Here is a 24,680-nt window from a genome sequence, read left to right on the forward strand (position 1 = left end):
TATGTCTGAAAATGAAGAAAGTACTTACGCATTGACAAGATAGTGGGACAACTGAGCAAGTCAATATACATAGGTTATCGATGATCGTAACAACATTTCGTGATTTACGTTGACAGGATCGTTATTGAATTAGTCCATATACAGGACACTGGCCCCGTCGAATTTGCCAGTCCGAAAACATGCCTCTCATCCCTCGGTCTTTGCGAAACTTCCCTTCTCGATAGCTGCCTCCATCATTCGATCGCCGTTGATGATGCTCGTTGTGCAAATGACAATCCGTCGGCGGGGGGCCTCCTGAGCTGCGATGAATCGCAGTGCAGCAATCTCCGTGAAGGTCGCTCCACCTAGGAGGAATACATATACAATCTTGGTGGCATTGTTGCCGCTCAGCGTCTGTCGCGCACGAACTGCCTTATCATCTCCCTTCTGAACAATGCTGAAAGTCGCGCCACGGGCGCTCTTTACCACGTCTTCGAATCCGAGCCAGCCGGGGGATGCAGTGCTTGCAGGGGTGGAGGTAGCAGAGGCAGCACCGCCCTTGACGAGTGAGAATATATAGGGTTTCTGCAGAACGCATTGGACAAGACGAATGCTGAGTGGAGCGAAGCCGCTGTAGACGTAGGCAATGTCGTTCGGGTCTTTCTCACTGACTTCTTCCACCAGCAGGCGTAGGTTCTTCCGTAAGTAGTTATAATTTGTCTTAGTTCCTGGCTGAGCACCAGCAGTCGGAATAAGCATGGTGGCAGCCGAGGAACGGGGCTGCAGGAGCTCCATTTTCTCCAGGGCAGAGAAGGTCAGTATGTGCTGATGTCCGTAGGCGTGGACAATCTGCTTCTTGAAATTCTCGAGATCTCGAGAACGGAGTCCGCCTGACATGCACGACTCCAGGCACAGCAGACGGAGAACAGTCTTAAGAGGCACATCCCGGGCAATCAACTCTTCGATGGTATCATGTTGATACGTTGGGTCAGTGCCCGCAGCATTATTTTGCTGGACTTCAAGAACTTTGCGAAAAATATCTGAACGCGTGTTTCTCATTATCTCTTGGGCGAGGTTCGTATGAACGCGAAGACTTTGGTGTTCCAATTGATAAGCTGGCAGTTTATTCACGAATTCGCGTAGCTCTGAAGCCGTCTTGGCCGCATGACGAGTCTCATACTCGCTTTCTAGACGCCGCGCCACCTTATTCAGAATATCGCCGACTATGGCAAAGTTTGCATCACGCACTTGGCTAAACAGCTGATCAGAAGAGTCCAGTTGAATCTTCCGCTTCTGCCCCTGCTTTAGGGTTTGTTGGGGAGCCTTGGAAGACTCCTGCGCCTGGGGAACAGAGTTGGCTCCAACGATAGCCGTATCAACATCTGCCTGGTTATTCTTGATCCCGACAAACTCATCAATTAAGCCCTCATACGTGAGCTGCGTGAGTAGTGGAGTGCCGAAGTCCACCATCCGGTCAATGATGATCAGACTTTCGGTACTCGCGCTGGGCAGAAGTCCTCTTGCAGAAGGGCCCCTCAAACCGGAGCTCTCTTCAGCATCGAGCTCCTTTCTCATCCGCAACAGAAGGTCTGCGAGTCGGCGCGCGTGATCTCCCTTCCCAATGATTCGAGGAAAATAACCATGTCTTTGCTGAATATCCATGAGAGCCTTTGCGGCGAGGAAGATACAACCTGGATCTTTATGCTGCGTGATGATAAGCAAATGGGTTGCAGTGAGACAATATTTCTGGTTCTTACCAAGTAGAGATCACCGAAGGAGTCGTCCAATTCCAGGGAAAGGACATCTTGTTCGAGAGGTACAAAATACAGGGGAAACTCGAAGATATTCACATCGCCAATGATTCCTGCATCTTCAAGGATCTTATTGCTTACAAATGTTCGTCTGGGTAGCCAAAATATGAAAAATTCATGCTCAACATTGCCGTTCTGCTGTAGACGCTTGATTTGCTCTATAGTGGAATGTCAGCTCATTCTGATGGCATTCTATCGGACATTTCAGAGAAAGAAAGCCTTAGGGATGAGCTCCAGCAGTAGCCCTCTTGATGAGGGCATGGAATGTTTGATATAGGGAACTTGACTGACTACGTAGAGTGTGGATGATTCTGCGTAATCTACTGATGTCCCATGTGTCCTGTCCTCGAAAGGAGGCCAGACAGATAATGCAGGCAATGGTTTACAAGAAATAGAGCCAAGATGACATACCTGCTACTATTTGCACCTGGCGTATCTTCTCAGCATGGATTAGGAAGACGACATTCCGTTGGGATGAGTCCACATTGGCATTCTCGAGCAGAAAGACTCGATCTACGCCGTATTCTTGGAGTTGGGAAAATTTGACAAAAATCCCGACTGGGCCTGCCAGATTTTGGCTGATGACAAGATTCTTCTTACCACGCACCTGCACGTGTAGTTCTGATTTAGCTCAAGTTCGGTTACCAGTAACATCGATGCTGTTGATAAGGGGACAACTAGGAAGGAGCCTCACTCACGCCTTCAAGGAGGGTCAACAAGTCCCTCCGCGCCTTGTCCTTGATATAGTCAGCATCAGACCCAGGATATGGCGCCATGGTTGCTGTAGAGCCTCCCAGACGTGGTGGTTTCTCAGCAAACAAGAGAAGAAAACAGGCAGAGAGAACAGGAGTACAGTTGCAGCTATTTCTGAGGCGTCAAATTCGGCTCAGCCATCCCAGCTAAACTATAATTGAATTAGCGCCTGCCACCGCCTGTCCCTGCGCCACAATACATGTCTCATACATTGTTACCACACGTCTTACTGAGACATCCCCAGCCTACTCACCTATTGCTGTATTTGTTTTACAGGTTCGGGTCTCGACTCTCCCCTCAATTTAGATTATTTGCCTGAAACTCCCCTGAGCGTCTCAACTACATTTAACACCTTCTCAGCTTCAGCCACTACCCCTTCTCATTTTGACTGTTGTGAACACTTCCATTGTCTTTTTCGCTTTTCGTGCTGTCTGCGATTTCTTCTGATACCCCTTCTATTCCTACACCTACCTGACAATCTGCAATGGGCTTATTCAAGAAGTCCGGCGACGATGATGACTCGTCCAACCGCCGGGCCCTTTTTGGTTCCCGATCCAAGAGCAAGAGTCCAGCTCCTCCTGCGAACCCATATGCGAAGCCAGCACCAATTGACCCGTATACCAGAGCCAAAATGAACGCTGGAGTAGCCCCTCTTCCGCCCTCTGAACAGCCTGCTGGATCAGGCTCGACGAAAGGACGCTCTCCCATCAGCACCCCTGCACCTGGAGGCATCCCAGGCGATAACAAGATTCAAGGCTATGCTCCCAACCAGTATGGCAATCAAGGCGGATACGGCGCTGATCGATTTGGTAATGCTGGTGGTGCCTCGACCTCCCGATACGGCCCTGGTGGTTATGGAGGATTAGGCAGCACCGATCCGAATGACCCCACAGCAGCAGATAGGGACGCACTTTTTGGAGGAGCTAGGGACCGGGTACAACAGCAGCAACAGAATGGTCCTCCTCCTCCATACTCAGAACCGAACAATGCTTACGGCGGCGGAAGCAATGAGTACAACACTTCCACGTATCAGGAGAGACAGCTCACTGCGGAAGAAGAGGAAGAGGAGGAAATTCAGAACATCAAGCAGGAGATGCGATTCATCAAGCAAGGCGATGTCGCATCGACTCGCAATGCTCTGCGCGTGGCTGCGCAGGCTGAGGAAACCGGCCGCGAAACGCTCGCCCGCCTTGGGGCCCAAGGGGAAAGAATTCATGACACCGAGAAAGCCTTGGATGTTGCCGCTATCGAGGGCCGACTTGCTGAAGAGAAAGCAAAGGAGCTGAAAACTCTCAATAAGAGCATGTTCGCGGTGCACGTGTCAAACCCATTTACTAGCGCCAGGAGACGACGGGAACGAGACGAGAAGATCATTGAGACCCATCGTGCTGAACGGGCAACTCGGGAAGGCACGCGCAATGAGGCATATCAGACCAACCAGAGAATGGAGCGCACATTCAGGGAGATTGAAAGAGAAGCAGGTAAACCGCGTGGCAAGAGCAGGACCAATGTCACGGAGCGTGCCAAGTATCAATTTGAGGCAGACAGTGAGGATGAAGCTATGGAGGATGAGATCGAGCAGAATCTGGATCTTCTGTCCGGTGCTGCCAGTCGCCTGAATGGACTTGCTCGTGCCACAGGCCGCGAACTTGACGAGCAGAACAGACACCTAGAACGGATCATGGGCAAGGTAAGTGTTCCAGCGTGCTTCTCTAGTGCCTGTGGACTTACTGACTTGCTGCAGAGCGATTTCGTCGACGACCAAATTGCTATGAATCGGGCCAAGCTGGACCGTATTCATTAAGGGTCTGCTCGTCTATTCATATTTAGTTGTGTGGATGCACTCGTAGGCCGCCTGGTGCAGTCGACGTCGGTTGATGATTCACATCTCGATCTATAAGCTTTCTGTGCATATCATTGTCTACCATTTCTCGGCGTTCCCGGCTTTGTGGCTCGTTGGAGCATCCATATTCAGTGTTCGAGCTAGCTGTATATTCGCGAGACCGATCACTCTGATTCATAGAACCCATCAATCTAATTACTAACTCGAGCAACGATTTGCTGTTTCTTCGTCGGAGCTGTTTGAATGACATCGTGTCTGGGATGCGAGGCTTGCACTATTTGATTGTCTTTCAAAGGTGGTCCGCTACATCAATGCTACGCCCCAAGGATGAGATAGTTCTTAACTCTCCTTCCCACTGCCGATACTTAGATCCTACACGGCCTCCCACCAGCTAGACGCAGTTTCTTATACCATCTAACGTTCTTTCAGTGCCCAGAATATTATCAGCCCATCGCATGTTAAAGCCGAGGACATAAAGTCCGTTGTCTTTTCACTGGCTGATCACTATCCGTTCAGCCATCTACCCCTCTATGACCAGCACCGGATCTGCAGTTCATTCGAGAGTTCCTCTAAGCACAGCAGGCATGCATGAAATCCGTTTTCAAAACGACAACGCAGTCTATACTTCATTGTCATGCTCGCCTACAGAGGACAGGGTACAGACTATAGTACTACCCCACCTCCTCACTCTGCACGACCAACAGCATCATCTTTGATCAAGAGTCAACTTTGTAAAGATGGAGTAACCCACCCCTCCTAAACCCCGAACACACCAATACTCAAACACCAACACTGCGTGCCATCCACTCAAAAAATATCTCCACCAACTGGTCAACTCGTCTTTGCCATGTACCCGATGCCAAGCATATCACAAGAGAAGGTGCCGCGTAAGCCATTCTCCACTCCTCCTTGTCATGTGCGGCATTGCAGTCTTGGCAGCAGTCCCTGATTTGAACTGCTTTGAAAATATTGACCCTGATTGGGTCATGGCTGTGGGCATTCCACTCATAAGCAGTTGGAGAGTTGTTCTCGCATTCATGATTGGGCATGAGTTCCTGATGGGCTCCCACCCGTCTCTCACAAGCCAGATTGAGCAGGCCAAGAAAGAAGTTAGGGAACAAGTTGGACAATCATTCCTTAAAGAGGTGATGAGGCTCGAGCGTGAAGGGCCTGATGCGGGAAGGTTTTACTTGTGGCTTTTTCTTTGCTCCTTTTTGGGGTTGGAGGACAGGACCCTTGGAGTTGAGACAACTGGATAAGGTACCTATGGAGTAGGAGTACGTACTACGGACTCCGTAGCTCTAACCAAGCACAAATCAATATGTTGACCTTGATTCTGATGTTCACTGGTTCTGACTCACCATTCTGGACCAGGAAACCTGCTCCCTAAGAATGAAACAGGGGCAATAGTGCTGTGAGCGACGGAGTATCCAGTTAGACCACGGCATGGGTCATATTTCGCCTGCGTTGTGTATTTCTTGTTGCTATAGCTCATGTACGGTCCATTGGATATTGTCCGCGAATGTGTGTACGTACTCTCTCTTTATAGAGATGGATTTGAGTGGTCAAGTCTCATTCTTGTTTCTCTACAGAGTATATGTACTCCACAAAGCAGCATGCATTGTACCTACGTGAAAGCCTGCTGTGGAATAATAAGACAGACAGACTGACATACATACATACATACATACATACATACCGACATGCATACCTATTACTTCAGAACGTACATTCAGCTGTTAGTACAGTCCTAGACTCCTGTAGCATAATTCTAGCAAGATCCACTCTTCGTCGGTGGTTAGCTTGTTATGGAATTGTCTGGTCTACGATCTATTGCTCCCTCTCGTGTTCCCCATCTAACATTCAAGGGTGCGACAACTAGCAAGGAATTTAAATCTGATGAGTCCGTAAGAAGAGGTTATTGTTGTCTTTCCGAAAAAAGTGTATCGCAAGCGTTTTACCCATGGTCTCGGGTTTATGTGAGGTTACAGTAGATACTTCGTTCATGGAGGAAACATGTAACTTGGGAAATCTCTTCGACTATTCAATGACACTAAGAACGTCTCTTTTCATAGCCTTCGCATAAAATTAGCTATCGAGCCATAGGACAACAATACGCCGTAGCACATGCTCAAGGATCTCCTCCCAAACGTGTAGCCAATGACATAGGCCAAGGAAAGCTTTCCGCCCACATTTCTGCACACTGGGATAAGTGATGAGAACTACTCCTCTCACTCTTGGCCCAACTGCTGCCGAGGAGTGTTTTGAGAGCTTGCTCCTAGTTCAGGGGTCTCTTCAATTTAATTAACGACTTCTATGTTGAGTCAGACATGATTACGAAGTTGTTGTTGGGTAGCCTGCAACAGAAATACAGGGATGCTTATCCTATGACTCAAAACGGCTGTGGTAATTAGGAATGCCGAACTAATCGAATACGATACTTTACGAGGTCATGCTTGCAAGGGTCGACTCTGGTGCATCTCAATTACTATGAATCAGTTTATTTAAACTCAGGCAATTCAAGTATTTTGGTTGAGAATACACTTCCCAGGTTCACATCCAAAGGGAACCTCATGACAGCTATAGATAAGTAGATATGGCGACGGGTAATCTCTTTCTCTAGTAGTATGGGCGACCTCGCAATGCTAACTGCAACAGTAATCTCCGTTTTGGAAGGGCCCAAGTCTGAACTCAAAATCGACCAGTCTGTTGGTGCCCAGTGGGCCGAGGGCGAAGACCAAAATTGATGCCAAACTAGGGCCCGCCTGAAGTTCTGAACTAAAGCTTTGTCACTAAGCCTGTATCCATCTGGCTTAGCCTCTTCCGTCTGAAATTATCCTCAACATCAAGTCGCGACAGGCCAAGAAATCAGGCGGCGTGTTTCAAAATGCAGCTAGGTGCAACATCCTCAAAGTAGTAGTGAAAGTGGGGTCAGCCAGGATCGCACGAAGGGTTTTAGGTAAGGCAAACGGGCTTTGCGGGGTTCTAATCCAACAAATGAATGGTGGCAGAGACTTGGATTTAATGCACTGTGATCAAAATATTCTGCAGTTTAGGAATCTCTCTACGGAGTATTGTTGAGCAAGCTACTTCTTCAGGATTTAGTAACTTTTTCGCAGTGTATACATTTCGACACTCACAAGGTATTTTAACGACATTTGGAGGAGAAATGAATCAATCCATCCCTAGCCGTACAGTGCTGAGCAATTAGGAAACAATACATACGAGATCCATGCTGACATATTGTAAGCTAAGGTAAGGCAAGTTATTCAGGTCCTCATTCCCAATTGAGCTGGCATGCCAAAATAAGGGAAAGCACCAAGATGTGCACGCGTCAGCTCTGGTGGAGTTCCAAACATCATTGGTCTGTAATTTAAATGCCAAGCTCGGCTATCGACTATCTGCCGTCTCTGGGAGAGCTTGGCTGCAGTGGCTGCATGCCACCCCCGTCTGCCGTCAGGGAAAACCAAATCACAAAATAAAAATAACATATTCACAAATTGCAAATTTAATTTTGAGAGTGGGGTTTCTAATACCTGCTATCTTAGACCAACGCTAAACCATGTGTGGTGATCTTCATGGTTCAGGCAGGTTGGTTCCGACAACTACTGCATAGCCTATCAGAATTTGAGTAATCCATGCTGGTTAATTAATTCTTCATGTCCTTATTTTTGCCAAGGTACATCTTTTGCTTAACTAGTCATCAGGATCAATAGTTCATAATAACAGTATGAAAACAGCTTTGCCTTTAACCTATCTCCTGCTGTGCGTCCGCAAGGTCCTTTTTGTGTATCACAGAAGGCTTGTCTTCACCCACTCGATTCAGGAAATAAGCTCTTTCTACTTGTGGTTAGCAATATTTTGGCTCAGACACCAGGTGGGATGAGCCACAGTTTGCCCCTTTGTGTGTAGTTTCCCCTGTATAATGGTACACTACGCCCAAAACCGCAAAAGAACACCAGATAGAACGCACAGTCATCTTCCATCAGTTCTAGCTACCTTGGCACTAACCTCATCACATCTTCGGGGATCATTTGAAAAGTGTTTCCCGTTCGGGCTTCTGTGAGAACTCTGAAGATTCGACTGTGGGATTTGCACGCAGCTGCTTCGGGTCCGAGGTTTTGGACTTTGGAATCTGTTGTGAGCTCTGAAGGCTTATGAAGGCTTTTAGTATGTGAAAATCCACTTGACGCCTGTGGCCTGAGTAATCTGAAATCCAGACTGGCGTCCAAAACGTCCTGTCAGCTGCGAGGCATTGTCAATCATGACGATCTGCCGATTGGAAAACATGGATTTGGCCCTCGTGCAACTGACACTGACTGGTAGATAGAAGTTCAAGAGTTCTTACCTCTACGAAGGATATGCAAAAGTTCACCCTAGTAGCTACAGCCGATCTGCGGATGCACTTTATCAAGCTCATCATTGAGATACAGCACACCAAGGGATACGGAATAAATAATCAAATTGATCCCATAGGGATCCGAATCTATATAACAATCCTGAGTATAACTGAAGATGTTACGCCCTCGTACTTAGCCCAGTGGCCCTTTCATAGACTATTCCAATAGAGCTTGATAGATTGTTCTTTGATGAATGAAATAGTCATTATCAGACTCCTTTACAATTATAGGCTGTAGCTTCCCAGTGCAATAAATTAACAATGTCGAACTCCTCTTGGTGGCTTCACATCCAATGATCCTGAAAAGCCCTGTCTGCTTCAGATTGAACCATACTAAATGTTTGCATGCATCCTTAGGTAGACTCTCTGTTCACTATGTTTATTAAGTTTCAGGAGAGGGCTATCATTAGGGTTTACGGAGGTCGTCCGTAATTGCAAATTATCACACTGTAGAAAGTGGCCGACTCAACTCCTGGCCTGTAACTAAAGAGCGAACCTCAAGAATCAATCCTGGCTCTTCGGCATTCAGCACGGTATTAAAATTAAGTAGCTGAAATATTATTGATCCAGTTGGCAGGCATTGAACCCCAGAGTCAGCATAGTTTCGTTGGATAACCCGGCTTACTGTAGTAGCAAGCCACAGAGTTGGGTTCTGAGACTCTGAAGTCTCTGACAGGGACCCCTGAACCAAATACTTCATGGATTAGGAAAGAAGGCCAGTAACAAAGGAGACAGTTAGATACTAGTTTGCTCGTTTTGACAGGTCATATTCCTACTGAGCTGCCTGATTAGGAACCTGCACTCGATTTTGGGTTTAGAGTCAAGGCTGTTTGTGTGGCTTCATTTTCTGATTGGTCAGAAACCCTTGAAGGTGTTACGCGGTTTTGGAGATGATGTGCCGTGTCTGCCCCACATTATTCCTGGAAGGGTAGGCAGCGACTTACTAAAAGAGGGTTAGATAAATCCATGTGTGTGGGACAGGTGCGGGAGTCTCACAAATTAAGTTCACTTACCAACCCACAAGCTCTGTGCGAGAAGCGGTGAGGAACTGGTTAGAGCCTTGAATCCATCAACTTCAGGTTGTTAGCCTTGTTGTGTGGGAAGGTGGAGCTGTTCATTTTGACAACCACTTAGAAGAGACAGACCAGTAAATATGACTTCTCTCAGAGCACTCTGCATCATGATTATGGAACTAAATACTCAACAAAGTGTGCTCCAATATGCAAAGTGCTTTCTGATTCTATAGGATGACCTTGAAATCTGGATGTTGTTCTACATATAGAAACACAGACATATGGAAACAGAACCTAACGACGCTTCTACGTATGGATTCTGCAGATTAAATTTCTATATAACTGTTAGTGTTGGCGCACTTGCCATTTAGGACATGGGCCTGGCCTACCAATTTCACTATTCATCAATCATCATACTCTAGTTTTGACCCCACACTCGGAGACTGTTCTTTATGGATTATCTACAGTCGTCACATATCTCCAACTATTGAGTGGATAGACCAAGTGAGCCGTAACACAGGGTCGGTGACTGTGGTGATGTGATTGCGACATACAAGCATGCATTCTGTTTCCCTACACCTTAATCCCATAGCTCAAAATGGATACACGTTATTCGGGAACTTAGGTTCAAGAGCCGCCTAGTCTTCAATGTGGATCAATAATGTCAGTCCGGAATTCTTCTCATTTTCCCAAAACGGCTGAAGAACTGGGAAGACAGGATGGTCCCTGAATCCGACCCACAATCACCCAAGTTTTGCTCTGCTTCATAGAAGTCTTGAATCATGACTTTGACCCATTTAATTCGAATCCTAGGTTAAATATGAAAATTCACGATTTCGTATCCTTCTACGGAATTACGGAGCACGGATAGTTGGCTACAAGTAATACTAGGTACGAGGTACCAGGTCTCGATTCTCAAAGCATGGTTCTGATCCATGGACGGGGAACTGAAGGAAGGTTTCGCTTCTTCTTTTTTCCTTCTCACCTGGCCAGGCTCGTGTCAGGATGGGTGGGTTCATGCCCACGTTTTCGAGGTGGTCGATCCACGGAGAAACAGGGCACTAAATCATCTCTTTACTCAGTATGTCAGTATAGTGACGGTCAGAGCTATGATTTTGGGTCTTTACTCGATTTTGCATTTGTAGGTAAGAAAGAAATCATGTCTACGGAGTTACTATGGGTACACTGAAGAGGTTCTTCCCATACACTAATTAGGTCCTGAAAAATCAACCAAGTAAACAGGGCACGCTGAACGACAGGGGCAAATCTTCCATCATATGGAGCTAGATAACGTTTTTTTGCGGGATTGACTCTTTCTTTTCTTTCTTTTCCTTTTTTTTTATTTTTTATTTTTTAGGCATCCGATTGAAGCTTGCCACGCCTAAGTTTTAAAGTTGAGCTAGGGCCTCCATCCTGCACTAATGATTTGTACAGTATCCACGTATCATGGCTTACAGCACCCATCAGGCGGTCCACGGTCGGTGTTAGGCTCATGACCTCGAGGTCAATCCGGGCAAATCATTTCACTCTTCACTCACAAGTGTAAATGACGCCCCTTTGTTCCTTCCACTGCATGGCTGCAGAAGTGCACATCTGGTGTTTGTCAATCTCCTCCCCGGGAACCCACTTCGACATGGCTTGTTTGGTGATGATCGAGATAAACGCCTCTTGTACGCCTGATCGTCGATAACCATGGCGGATGTAGATAAAGACATCGGATGTTTAGTAGATGATTGTCTCTGAGATCTTGATCTTCGGTACTTCTTGTAGATGAACACAAGATGGAACGCAGTAGGTTATCCTGACGTCCTCATGTCGAGGACTCGTTCTGTACGCTTCACCACCATCTAACGTTGGTCTCAGATCTCCATGATCCATTCCTACTCTACCACTAGGAGTGTAGACTACGGGGTGCTCCCTAATACTAATGGAGGTTTGAAGCAAAGGGGAGAACTCCCCTTCTCCTAGTGCGGATTAGACAGGCTTTGATGGTGGAGGGACAACTAGCGGAATATACCGACTCCAAGGACCAACGTGGTATAGCCCGGAAATTTACACGAAATAGTACACATCATTCTCCATTCTTTGCCGCGCCCTGGCGTCGATGCGCCTGAGGACGTATTTGACAGGTAACCTGGAATGGTCACCAAGAGAGGCTCCTGCACCATGAAAAGAGAGGATAAAGTTGAAAAAAAAAAAGAGAGGCAAATTGGAGACTACGGAGTACTGATTCATCCTTCCTGTATCCCCGAAACATTTTGTGAGCCAAGCGCAATGGAAATGTGCGGGAAACGGGAAACTGAGTTGATGGCTTGCTAGGTGGCTTGGTGGCTGTTCCGTGTCACCATTCTAGCAGCCAAACAGAACGGAGGACCGACCTCGACGCACCATGGGATCCTGGGAAGTTGGCTGTGATCTGAGTCGATAGTGGGTACGGCACACTGGCGCTGCAACAGAGAGAACTTCATTCATTCAGTAAGGGTATGAGTGAAATTGAAAACAGTCGGACAATAAATGAAATTGGTACGAGGGCAGAAGACAAAGCAAGGCTCCCGTCCTTTGTCATACAGTTCTTCGCGGTAGGATGACCCTGAGCCTTTTTTTGGGTTGAATTATCAAAGTCTCTTCTATCACGCGTATAGGGTCCATCTTTCATATCCTTGCCTGAACAATATGGTCATCTGAACATCTCAGGGACCAAAGTAAATGCAATCTTGCAAGGTTGTTGTGGTGTACTGGATCTAAATGCAGAGCCGGATACAAGTTTTTTCATACATAAAAGTACAGGACACTTCCGGAGCATGTCCGACGGGAAAGTTTGGGATTAATTATTCTGTTTCTTCCTGCCTGCCGCATAACACCTAATGCTAGTCGAGGCGGTTACGTGATAATCTCTTCTGTACTTCGGACTTGTTGGCCATTGGAAAAATGACGTTGTTCTAAGTAGTCACTACCAACGCTTATGGTTACGAGATGATGCTGCTGTTGCTCCCAATCATGGTGATGATGACATGAGCTGCGGGGGACAGTCGAGGTTTGTGATGAGCGGGGACAGTCCGTCGAGGTTTGTGGTAAAGACGGCACATGCGATGCTTTTCTCTCATGCTGTAATCCGGGAGCATGGCCTCCGAACCCTTGGAACCTGAAAAAACAACTATTGGTGGTGCTTCTTGTTGTTATTGATGATTATGGTGTTATTTTCAATCTAAAACAAATACTACTGTTGAATCCTATGTTGTCCTACTGCATTTACTAATCTCACTAATCCCACAAGCTCATGAGCCCCTCCTACTAATACTGAGGCTACAACAACGCAATCACAGCATCCAACCATTCAGCCTCCCAGCACATACAGTAATCAGCACTGTCGAGGTAGCTGCATGGGAGTAGGAATCCCTCCAAGTGATGATTGGCAACCACCGTAGGATCCGTTTCGAGACCAGAACAGCCAAAACGGTAAAGAGGTAACTAGTAATAACCATGATGAGACAGACACCTACAGTGTCAATGTATAATTCTGTCTCTCCAGACGTCGGATGATTCCGTACGGATTGCATTGATCAGAATAACCCGCCGTTTACCATGCTGATATTCTCAGCACATTGAGAGGATGAGGTGCTAGGCTGGGATGCATGTCTGAGGCAAAACTCCGTGCACGAAATTGATGTAGTGCACCAACTAGTATGAAGCCGAGCAACCTCGCATATCACCCACCCTCCCTTAAATCTACATTCTACTAGTGGTATTATAAGAGGCAATATCAGGATATACAAGCCCAAGGAAATTCACTTTTCCTGTGACCTCGAGCGTACCTTGATAGTGACTTGTAATCTGCCTATAATTGTCACAGGTGAGCGGTGGGCCTGCAGCCACACTCCTGTAAAGTGCTTGAAATGCAGCTCTATAACAGGGTCAAATCATCAATCATCATCATTTAGCATTGCTGAGAAACCGATGACCTGCTTAGGGACCCTCACTTTGGCTCTGTCGCGCAAGCACCTCACCTTGTCACTGAGAGTGCTGCGTCTGCAATCTGCCGTTTTGCAAAGTTGCTTGATCGACTATTGGATGCTCTACATGAGGAGGCGTTATTAGTTCCTTAACTGTGCTACTGAGTACTATTGACAAACTACGGAATATTCATAATGAACGAGGTCAATAGGACAGTAGATATTGCTCCATGAATATTTGGGATAGTTTCTCTACCTTTTCCCTCATTGAGTATGTCACTACTATCTTCAGAAATACTCACCACAGTTAGTCATTCCTTTTTTGGTCTCCTCCGTTGTCACGCCAGCTAGTCAGTGGTCATTATTACATCTGTATTATTGTAGAATGCGAAATCAAAAGAGTGAGTGGAGTCCATGGACTCGTCGTCACTTTGGGAACAATTGCTGCTGACTCCCCCCACGGATATACCCTTTGACGTATCTCTGTGATCTGCCATTTCCCCGCCACCTTGAAACACCCTTAAGAGACTCAAAGCGAACCTTGGTCGCTGCATCTAAGCTTAAGTCTTGGCGTTGCCATCTTGTATTTCCTCTTCATTTTTTTTCATTTTTCTAGCCATCCATTCCCACAGGCACGGGATAGGGTGGTGCGCCGCGGCCCCCCCTTTACACTGATCCAAAACAGAACCGGCTTAGTGCATCCTGCTTACCTTCCTCAGTTGGCTTGGAGCCCACCGCCCCCCTTTAAGATGATTCCCATCCTGGAGTAGTGCGACTGGAGTCGATGTACCTTAATGGAGTAGGTGCACTTGACTCCAAAAGTACTCTCACTAGTTACTGGTTACAGGTGTACGGCCAGTGGCTACTCCCTAGCCTAACAAATTGATGGTCGGAAACTGTCGCAAAATGAAGCTGAGGAAGCCTAGGTAGTTCTGCTCCATACTCCGTTACTATTCTGTAACCCCCATCAGACCCAGGTGGTACCTATTCTCTGTGTTCTCTCTGTCTGGTGGGAACCCACATCTTCCCCTCCCCTTTCTTTTGGTCTTCCCGTCCCAGCCTGTAGACCTAGGAGTTGGGACTCACTCATCCGCGATTTATCTGATTAAAAATGATATTTCTAGCGTCCGATTTTGAACAGTCCAGTCTGCGAGCTGTTATGCACATACTTGGTTCCGATCACGGAGTTTCAGGCGTCTCCTTTTTTATTCTCTCACCCCTTCCTAGGTACCATTTTGCTTATTTTCAGTCCTATTTTCTTTGTCTTTAAAACTGGTATGGTATTGGGCTTTGTCGCATTATTCGAATCTTATATGATTGCCTTCAAGATGAAAGAAGAAAAAGAAGCAGTTTTATTAGGAGAGCTAATGCTAATCTATAATTAAAGACGATGAAGAAGTGTTTAATCTTATTAGGTGAATTTTACTTTGCTAGTACTAACTTGCACACAGTAATCGAAAGGGTTAGGAAATCAAGATTGAACTATTAAATTTGAATAAATAAAAATGAAGATAAAAAAAAATAAAAATAAAAATAAAGAGGGGAAACAAAGGAAAATGAATTATAAAAGAAGAAAAAGGGAAAAAGGAAAAAAGGGAAAACAGGACCCATCGAAACCTTGAGGGTCACCCAAGGAACTGGTTCCCATTTGGAGATTCAGCATTTCCCACTTAGCAATTAGTGGATTCATTTTTGGTACTCTGTAATTTACTTTACTCAGAAATATTATCATTTTATTTTGTTCACACTGGGGCCGTTTCGTAGCCTAAGCAGCCCAAGTAACGATCTGCAACCGTCTCCGACGGGACGTCGTCAGTGGCACTAGCACCAGCACCAACACGGCAACGCCAGGGCTTGCCTTTGTCTCTGTGGTCCATCACTGCTCATGCTGAGATTCTGTGTTTGTTCATAAGCTTCGCCGATCCCCTTCGGGTCCTTCCCCAGACTGTCTTTTCTTCTCTCCTATCTGTCGGGTTCAAAGGCCTAATATTCCATCTTCATCCTCAATCTTCCTACTGTCGTACCTGGGAACAAACGCAGATTATCACCCTTCTGGTCATTGTCCTGCCTTAGGGTGCAGAAGAAAACCCCCGACACCCGCGCATTCTCTCATTAAACTGCCTACCTTGCGCCAGAGCATAGGCCGCGCTGAACGATCGCCCTCAAGCTCTCATCTGCTCCCTTCATCTCCACCATACGCAGTTCCTCAACACACTTGAACCGTGGATCTACCAACTTCTCTACTGTTTCATCGCTTTTGTCACTTTGCGACGTCTTTGAGTTAAAACATAGGAACACATACACCTAGCCTCCATGACGATGGTCATTGAGAACCAGAACCGCCAATATGGTGGGATGAGTTTCGACAGTGTCTACTCTCATAATGTAGCACATCACGCACCCCAATTCACTGACCCTTGGACTTCTGCACACACGTCTTCCCACTCGACTCCTCCAGTGTACGCAACTTCCATGGGAATCAATCATACGAAGCCAGAGGAAGTGAGCAGACCTACGTTGTCCATGCCATACTCGAGCGTTCCTGTCTCCGCACCCTCGATGGTCACAAGCGGTAACTTCTCAACAGCCCCCACGGGCTACTCCGGGGCGGAGGTGATAGGTCTGCAGCATGATATGCCTCGCACAACTTTCGAACAAGCTCCTACCTACACCACAGCCTCGTCAATGAGCAGTTTCACGCCTGCAACTTATGCGCCGATCAGCTATGCTCCCCCTCTCGCTCATCCTCACCCAGACAGTCGCCGTGTTTCACATGTGTAAGCTTGCGACTTCTTTCTTCGACCGGACATAAAAGCACAAGCCGCTAACAAGTTCCTTCCATTCCAGCGATCCTCGTGGTAACCATTCACAGCCTCCGTCGGGCCCTACATTTGGTGATGCTCTTGATGCTAGTCGTGGAATGGTCGCGCTCAGCCAGGATTTGACACCTCGCAACATCTATGCTCCTCGTGCCCGGGGGTCTGGGGACTCGTACGGATTTCCTGCGGCCCATTCGTCCGGGTCATCCATCTCCTCGGGGGGGAATTACCCCTACTACAGTGCATCTGTTGCTTCAGTTGAGTCGTCTGTCACGGATTACAGTTCCACAACATCAGAGTCGTATGAGAATGGTCATCTGTCGCGAACACTACCTCGCCCGTCGAACCTCTTGTCTGGGAGTGCTCCTCCCGGCCCACAATCTATGATGAGCCAATTCAGCTCGAAGATGCCATCCAACACACAGAAGAAGCACAAGTGCAAGGTGTGCGATAAGCGGTTCACGCGCCCATCGTCACTACAAACGCATATGTACAGTCACACTGGGGAAAAACGTAAGTACTTTGTGATATTTCTCGTTGAAGCCTTCGGTACTGACTTTGAAACTAGCGTTTGCATGTGACGTTGAAGGGTGTGGAAGGCACTTCTCTGTTGTCTCGAATCTCCGTCGGCACAAGAAGGTCCACAAGGGTGAAAAAGAAAACGTATCTGGTGGCGAGGAGGAGTAGAAAGCCCGTTCTCTACTCTGCACCCGAAGACCGATGCCTTTCCCCTTTCTGTGCCATTTGATGGATGCCAGATCATTCAGTGCTTGGGTTATCGCGCTGAGCGGACGTCCAAACCACCTTCCCACCAATTTGGTGGGCTCTCGTCCCTTGTACAATAAATTCATCCCTCGCTGCTTTTGCTACTTTTTCCCGTTTTTTCTTTTTCTTTTTTACATTTCCCTTCTGATCTCTGCTAGGCCAGAGAATTGATACCCCTTTTCTTATTTTCGTGTTAAATCATGGATGGGCAGGACACGGTACAGGGACTTTGGGAGTTTTCACATTTGATGAACGCTATATTCCCACGTCATGATCATAGAGGTACCGGTTGTTTTCCTGGTTGATGCTTGTTTTTTGTTTCCATTCTATTCTCTCGCTAGATCACTTTGTTTTCTCTTTTTTTCCGTCTCCACCCTTTCTTTTTACCCTCGTATTATGAGGGGTTTACTGCATTTCCCCGGCGCGCAACTGCGCCCGGGAAATTATCGCACCAGGCCTTCGTTTTCTTCCCTTTCTTCCCCCATCTAAAGGCATTGGTCCTTATTCGATTCGTTTCAGAAATTTTTTTTTTTGGTTATTTATTGTTTCCCGCTTCAGTCACTTGTTCTGCGTCGATACGTCGACTATCCCTTCACCGAGGAGGCATTGATGGTGGGGAAAAGACTTGGGCTGATGCCCGTTGCAATTGGGCGGAGCATTTTTGAAAAAGGAACGCAGGCAGTGTGGCTTTCATGTTTTTTCGAATGTCTGGAGTCATCTTGTGTGGAGTTTGTTACAGCATGGACATCATCCAGTGTCATTTACGGTCGCTACCTACGTACTATACCATCTACCTACAACTATTGCCTAATATACACATCCTGGAAATACATCAACGTGCGTGTCCGTGTGTCTCAAGATTGAAATGTGGGACCGTGTACTGTTTTATGTATATAGCCCATCTCACCACGAATACAATCGCACATGTGAGTATAATCAAACAAGTGTAACACTCGCAGTGGCAATGAGTAATTCATAATCATAATCAAACAGTAGCCAGCCAAGCACGCCATGGCTTCAAAAGTGGAGATGCCGTTGAATAGAATTTCAGAACAATCCAATGATAAAATCTAATCCGCATCACTGGTTACAAAAAGTAATAGTACCCAATATCCGCGATACGACATGGTCAGGGCCTTTTGTCAAAGGAGATACCTATCTATGCCTGTGATGTAACCGCCCCTCCTTCCAAAAATAAAACATACACGCGTCCCGGAATTCCCACCCCAGAAATCTCCGCAACTTATATTGCTGTTGCTGCTGCTATTCGCTAGCACTTACTAAGGGACATACCAGGAAATGGAGCCAGGGTCCAGCACTGCCGCGATTGACTGGCAAGTTGCAAGGAGATTCTGGGTAGAATGAGGATGAGTAAGCTGCGTGTATATGTCAACAGCTCATTCTTGTGGTACTAATCTTGCTCCATTTCACCACTCTGCAATAGGACTAATTGTCTGCTGGGACCTCTCAGAGCCCGAGGATAATTAGATTGTGACACGGAAACCGCACAAACAGATGAAGACTTGGATGGAGATTTGCTAAGCCTTAAGAGTGCTGTCGGATGATGTCATGTGCGGGAGTAGGTTCCGATGTGGTCCTCCAGTCTTTGCTACCTACTCAGTAGGTCAGTTGCCAAAAAGTACCAAGTTAGCTAAGAGGAGAAGTAGGGGCAGTCTTATTTTACTCGACTTCTATCAGATGATGGTACGACTGTAGACTGAAAAGACAAAAGCTTAACAATATCATTGGTTTGCTCGCTATAACCTCCAGTATAAGTAGATAAAGCAATAAGCGCCAATTCCTCCATCAACACCATCATCGACAAGATAGGCCCAGAATGTCAAACTATAGAACGGGATCGACGAGGGAAATGAGGTCAAAATACATAAAGAAGCCACGTCAGCTTTTATCTAAATTACAATCGACAGCTCTGGCCTGGACAGGCCATCGTCCTCCAAATCAGGATAGTATGGAACCATTGCATCCGCACTCTGAACGTAGGCGTCATTGTAAAGTCGCCAGTATGGCGTGCGCACCTTGCGTGCTGGGTGGAAAAGACCCGCCCAGACGTAATTCATGACCACACCAGTGCCAACAGCCATTCGGATAGCATCAATGGCTTCAATGACACGGTCGATAACGTGAGGACTGGTTTCGAAAATGTTAGGGAAGACCAGGTTGAGCAGATGTATCATAGCGTCTTCACATCCCAGACCGACTACACCAAGGGCAATGTGTTTGACGACACTAGCAGCAGTTTGCCGATGCACTTGATCACGGTCGATGAGGGCATCCTCCAGCAGAGGAGTAACCGCATACACATAGTCCTTGGCCATCTCGCCGATGTATTCGAACAAAAAGGACATGGCCTTCAGCACACCATTTTGGACATTCAGCTCAGGAACACGGTATTCGTTCATCAGAGCCGGAAGGACAGTGAACGGAGCGCAGGTCTCGGCCACAATACCAATGGCGACAGCGGTACAGACACGGGACTGACGTTCTTGAACACGGAGGTTGTTAAGCAGAGTCGCCAGGACGTCCTGGGGGCCGATAGCTTTGGCGATGAAGCCAAAAGTGTTATTCGCTGCACGACGGATACCTTTCTTGTGGGCTTTCAACATGTCCAGCAGTTCGAAGCAGATACGCATCCACTCGCGAGCGTTGACGGATTCGGGCCCACGATCAGCAATACGACCGACCAGATCAATGGTGTTCTCTTGGACCTTCTCATGACGGTTACGGAGGATGGGAGTCAACCGTGGCAGAAGGTCGCGAATGGGTGGCTGCATCTGGTTGATACCCACGACTGTGACAATGGACCGAAGAGCGCCAAGGATGGAACCGAGAACTTCGGGATACTCCTCACCCAGATATTCGTAGAGCACAATGCCAAGCTTGCCCATAAGCGCATCTTCTCCGCATTGCTTCATGACCATTGCGATACGGGAGATGAGGTCGGCAGCTTGCTGGCGGACTGTAGCGGACTTGTTGTTCAGACGCCAAAGGATGGTACTGACAATCTGCGGGAGGTAGGGCTTGCAGCGAGTACCAAGTGCGTTAACCACCGTACCGAAACCGTTGAGGATCACAATGTCCTCAATGCTTTGCTCCTGGAACGCATAGAGGACACCGTCAATCAGCCTTTCTTCAAGCCGCTCTGATATATCGGCAGCCCCGAGGGCTGCAATGAGCTTCTCAACAGTCTCAACGGTCATCTTTCGATAAGGCTCGCTCTCATCCTTCAGGTTATTGACCACACGTTCAAGAATTTCTCCCACACCGACCTTCTGTCCAAGATCGACAGTCGTGTCCACAACCTGACGGTAGTTCCTTCTGTCCAACGCCATTCGCCTGACCCAGAAACTCTTGAAAAAGTCGTTCAACACGTGTTCCTTGAGATAGCTAGCCGTCACGCCGTCAGTGCTCGCGCACTGTGATACCACCTTGAGAACGACCTTCTTCATTTCTTCATCAGGAGAAGAAAACTCACGTAGGAGAATCTCCATGATCTGACTGGTGTAGTAGTTGGCATATTCTTCGTCCATGAGAGGAATGATGTAGCCCACAGCTTTCAGAAAAGCAGCTAGACCCTTTCCACGCTGCTTTCTGGCTCCGGTCCAGAGCGGGTTAAGAATCTCATCGAAACTCTCGATACCGTAAGGATTGGCAGCCTCAGCTAGAGCAGCCACGGCAAGGGCAGTGACGGTTCGGACCTTGGCCTGTTCATCGCTCAGATTGTCCGCAATGCAGTCAACGAGACCTTTCAGGTGAGGTAGAATGGCACAACCCATGAGAATGGGAATCTGTTGGACGATCTTGACTCCGGTATGCCGGGCTTGCCAGGACTTCTTACTGCGACACACAGCACGAAGGAACGGAAGCAGAGCCGGAATACCAAGGGCAGAGGCAACGACGGCAAAGGCCCGGGCAGTTGTGTTCCGGACGTACTCATCCACGTGGTCGATATCGGGACGCATGGTGCTGATCATGGTAGCAAGACCGGCCGCCTTTGCCAAGTTGGAGATGATTTCTCTACCTTCAACACGAGCATAGTAATCCTGGTCGATGAGCAAGGGCTCGATGACGACAAGAATCTTGTGGACGTACGGGCGAACAAGATCATCTAGCTTGTAAAGCACGCGATCAATAACCTTGACCAACAAGTGACGTTCTTGATCTTCGAGTGACTTTTCCATGAGCAGGGGGAGAATCTGGTTGAAAAGAGGACCAGCGCCGAATTGCCGCGCGTTATCTGTGAGTTGACGCAAAGCAGTCTTTCTCATTGGTGGTGTGCCGTTCTTGACCTTGAGCAGCAGCCTCATAATCTTTCTCTCTTTCAGTTCCTCTACCGACATCGTGCTCTCATCGCCCCCTTCCATCAATTTGCCAAAGTATGCCATATCTTCGGGCTTGAAGAACTGGAGATCGCCAACACCTGGGATTTCAGTTGGCAGCTGCTTGCCCAATGCGCGGGCACTCTCAGGCTCCTGCATCATAAACCCTCCTACTCCGCCAGCCGCGGGAACAGGAGCTGGGGTTGCCATGAGCTTCCTTGCAGGTGTCCGGATCGGTGCGTATCCCGGCGGGGGCTCGAGAATCTTGTAACCCTCCGAGGGAAGCATCATATCAAGTTCCTCATCGGAGAGAGGGGCGTTCCGACCAGAGATATCAGTTCCAAAACTGGTTGGAATCATAGGTACACCTACTTGAGACGGATGCATTGGCGTCGCGAGTCCCTGATTGCCAACCGGTGTTGCGGCTGTGATTGCTGGAGCTTGATCCCATCTTGATCGCCGTTTGGGAGCCTCTCCGGTGGTGCCAGGGACAGCAGGGGCGGGTGTTTGATCCCATCGCGATCTTTTTGTTTTCGTCTCGGAAGGCTGAGGAGCTTCAGGAACAGCTTCAGTGGGCTCGTTAGATACATCCCACCGCTGCTTGCGCTTTCGTCCCGTGGCGACAGAGACTGTCGAGCCAGCATCGGCATTTTCCTTATCCTCTGACTTCAGAGTGGCCTCATGTTCAGTGACACCGTTCTCGCCACGTGCCTGTTTCTCTGCGATCAGCTTCTGGACACGCTCTTCTTCTTTCTCTAGTTCACGGAGTGCCATAATTTCACGGTATGTCTGGCCATCTGTCTCCACGTTGGCATGAGTGTTCGCCGCAAAGGGATCAGCCCTGGTTGGCGTCAAAGGGCCTCGATTGAATCGACGCTTTTGATAGTCTGTTTCCCTGTCCGCAATCCTGGCCGCCTTTTCGCGTCCAGTAAGGATATCCTCCTCCTCGACGCCATTGCCGTGGGCAAGCTCGTCAATCTGATCTTTGGTTGCGGTATACTGACCAACCAGACGGTGACCGCCGTCCTCGTCTTCCATTTCTTCATCACCATCAACAGCGATCGACGTGTTATAGCCTGCGTATTTGTCGGGACCCTCGCGGTCGTACAGAGTAGTATCAAAGGTTTCGGTCAGGGAGGCCTTGGTGGAGTTGTCAGTGCGCTGGCTAGACGAATCAAAGGTCCTAGAACCTTTCTTCCCAGCTGTAGCGGCATTCCGCTCAGCTTGGAGTTTGCGAACAGCTTCGAAATCAGCTGCAGAGGCGATCAGCACGGCGTCATCGGTTAGGGGTGGAAGAAACCCACCGTCAGACATGTTGGCAGCTATGAGTAGTCCGCAAATGAGGTAGAGAGTAATATATCTCTAGTACAGGTAGCAGTAGCTACATTCGGATCAGACACCGCGATAACGGTGTGAATGAATGCGGTCTGGGAAGCAACTTGCTGATGGCTTGCGGTCAGAATGTACTGAGCGCAAAAAGGAAGTCGTTCGGGCCACGCTAATTTGACGACTAAGATATGTCATGTGACTATGAGTGGCACAACCTCTTACTCATAGCTGAGTAATCCTCAAACACCAAAGAGCGTTTGTCACTGATATTGCTCGAAGTCAACCATCCTCTCCATGTCCCTCCAGCACTCCTAGAAGAAATTCTCCAAGGACTTGTTTGACTGTCTCTCTTCTTGTCAGGTTATTTGCCCCACTTTCTCTGTGATGTTGCCGCATACATCGCCTGTGTGAGATTCCCACTCACCATAAATACCACTGAATAAGGCTGAGAGACCCCGTGGATTTCGCAAGGGCATTTGGGATGTTACTCTCATCTTAAAGAAACCGCGACTGGGCTTGTATGTACGTAATAAATGGCTGAATTAATTGCTAGTAGTACGGTACAGGTTCGTGAGATCCTAAACCATGCCCTGTAGAAAGGGCGCTGGCATTGGATAATGACCTACACAGGGTCAAAAAAGCCATTGAACAGTTAGTTGGTTCTGATTCGGTGCAAAAGGCAGGAGAGGCTTTTTGAATATGTTACAGGCTCCCACTATTATGTAGTATGGGCACCCTTATTTGCCTTGACTAATCTGGGTTCTCTGTTCCATGGGATCTTGTCATTCCTCTGCATATCGAACTCTGAACAATGACGACGTCCCACGGTCTCCAGAAGGGAATGAAGTCGCAGCTGAAAGGTGTTTCACAGAACTCGTTTGAGGAACAGCTTGCCAAGCTGATGGCGAAGAAAGATGAAAAACGTCCCCCACTTACTGTTAATGAGGGTATCGAAGATCTGATCCCAAATGGCGAGGCGATAGAGGGGCCCATGAATAAAGTTAAACTTTGGAAGGGAGATGCAGACAATGATTGGAAGGTGTATGAGTATGCATAAGAGGCATAAGGCTACCAACAAATATGAAATTCAACTCGAGCTGAGTCCGTGACGCATAATCCGACTCCTCTAGTTTGATATCTATGCGATCTACTGCGGAGCTTGCCCGCAAGCAAATGCAGGAAGACAAGACCAAAGCAGTGGAAACTACTGCGTACCGCTTCCTGTACATCATTTCGGATGAGCTGAGGGAGGCTTGCTCGGGTTGTGACTGAATGTACGGCTCCAGCAACGCCGCGGGGAGAATGAGCGAGTAGCTAAGAAGATCCAGGGCAGATGTGTCTTGAAAACAAGCGATGCAAATTCTCTCGCTTAGGATATATGAAACCTAACCTGAGTAGCAATCTCATTCTACTGAAGCGCACAGATCTCTGCGTCGACTCAATATTCAGCCCGTTTATCTCGTTAGTCACTTCAGATACTACGTGTTTCCAATCAGAGATATAGTAAAGTTGGGAATCCAATTAATCTAGCGCATTTACTTAGCCTTCTGAGACTTGTTTCTCAGCATGGCTGCGAGAAAGGATGAAATGAACCAGGACTGACAGAAGATCGATTTTCTCAAGATCACCTGAAGCAGACAGCGCAAGCCTAACCTTGGGAAGGAGTGAATGAAGACATGAGA

General features: G+C 47.7%; 5 protein-coding genes across 5 annotated transcripts; 3 read left to right on the forward strand and 2 right to left on the reverse strand.

The window, feature by feature from the left end:
• Positions 1–28: 28 nt before the first annotated feature.
• AFUA_2G13750 (Sec1 family protein) lies at positions 29–2,630 on the reverse strand. The gene is made up of 4 exons (XM_077804194.1): positions 2,489–2,630; positions 2,202–2,397; positions 1,737–1,948; positions 29–1,683 (listed from the first exon to the last, which is right to left on the reverse strand). Exons 1-4 carry the CDS (start codon positions 2,564–2,566, stop codon positions 187–189), a joined length of 1,983 nt encoding a protein of 660 aa, XP_077660356.1. The 5' UTR covers positions 2,567–2,630; the 3' UTR covers positions 29–186.
• Positions 2,631–2,791: 161 nt separating this feature from the next.
• Positions 2,792–6,085, forward strand: AFUA_2G13760 (putative plasma membrane SNARE protein (Sec9)). The gene is made up of 3 exons (XM_750616.2): positions 2,792–4,233; positions 4,288–5,914; positions 5,979–6,085. Exons 1-2 carry the CDS (start codon positions 3,028–3,030, stop codon positions 4,345–4,347), a joined length of 1,266 nt encoding a protein of 421 aa, XP_755709.1. The 5' UTR covers positions 2,792–3,027; the 3' UTR covers positions 4,348–5,914; positions 5,979–6,085.
• Positions 6,086–15,483: 9,398 nt separating this feature from the next.
• Positions 15,484–18,355, forward strand: flbC (C2H2-type zinc finger protein). Its single transcript, XM_750617.2, has 3 exons — positions 15,484–16,525; positions 16,596–17,080; positions 17,136–18,355. The coding sequence occupies exons 1-3, from the start codon at positions 16,062–16,064 to the stop codon at positions 17,252–17,254; spliced, it is 1,068 nt and encodes a 355-aa protein (XP_755710.1). The 5' UTR covers positions 15,484–16,061; the 3' UTR covers positions 17,255–18,355.
• Positions 18,356–18,568: 213 nt separating this feature from the next.
• On the reverse strand, positions 18,569–23,136 carry AFUA_2G13780 (U2 snRNP complex subunit HSH155). Its single transcript, XM_077804195.1, has 3 exons — positions 22,974–23,136; positions 22,860–22,922; positions 18,569–22,809 (listed from the first exon to the last, which is right to left on the reverse strand). Exons 2-3 carry the CDS (start codon positions 22,881–22,883, stop codon positions 19,243–19,245), a joined length of 3,591 nt encoding a protein of 1,196 aa, XP_077660357.1. The 5' UTR covers positions 22,884–22,922; positions 22,974–23,136; the 3' UTR covers positions 18,569–19,242.
• A 673-nt stretch (positions 23,137–23,809) lies between these two features.
• AFUA_2G13790 (uncharacterized protein) lies at positions 23,810–24,270 on the forward strand (the record flags this gene model as incomplete). Its single annotated transcript, XM_750619.1, has 2 exons — positions 23,810–24,045; positions 24,129–24,270. 2 exons carry the CDS (start codon positions 23,810–23,812, stop codon positions 24,268–24,270), a joined length of 378 nt encoding a protein of 125 aa, XP_755712.1.
• Between the last annotated feature and the right edge of the window lie 410 nt (positions 24,271–24,680).

The sequence above is a fragment of the Aspergillus fumigatus genome, chromosome 2 (assembly GCF_000002655.1).
Source record: "Aspergillus fumigatus Af293 chromosome 2, whole genome shotgun sequence".
Lineage (NCBI taxonomy): Eukaryota > Fungi > Ascomycota > Eurotiomycetes > Eurotiales > Aspergillaceae > Aspergillus > Aspergillus fumigatus.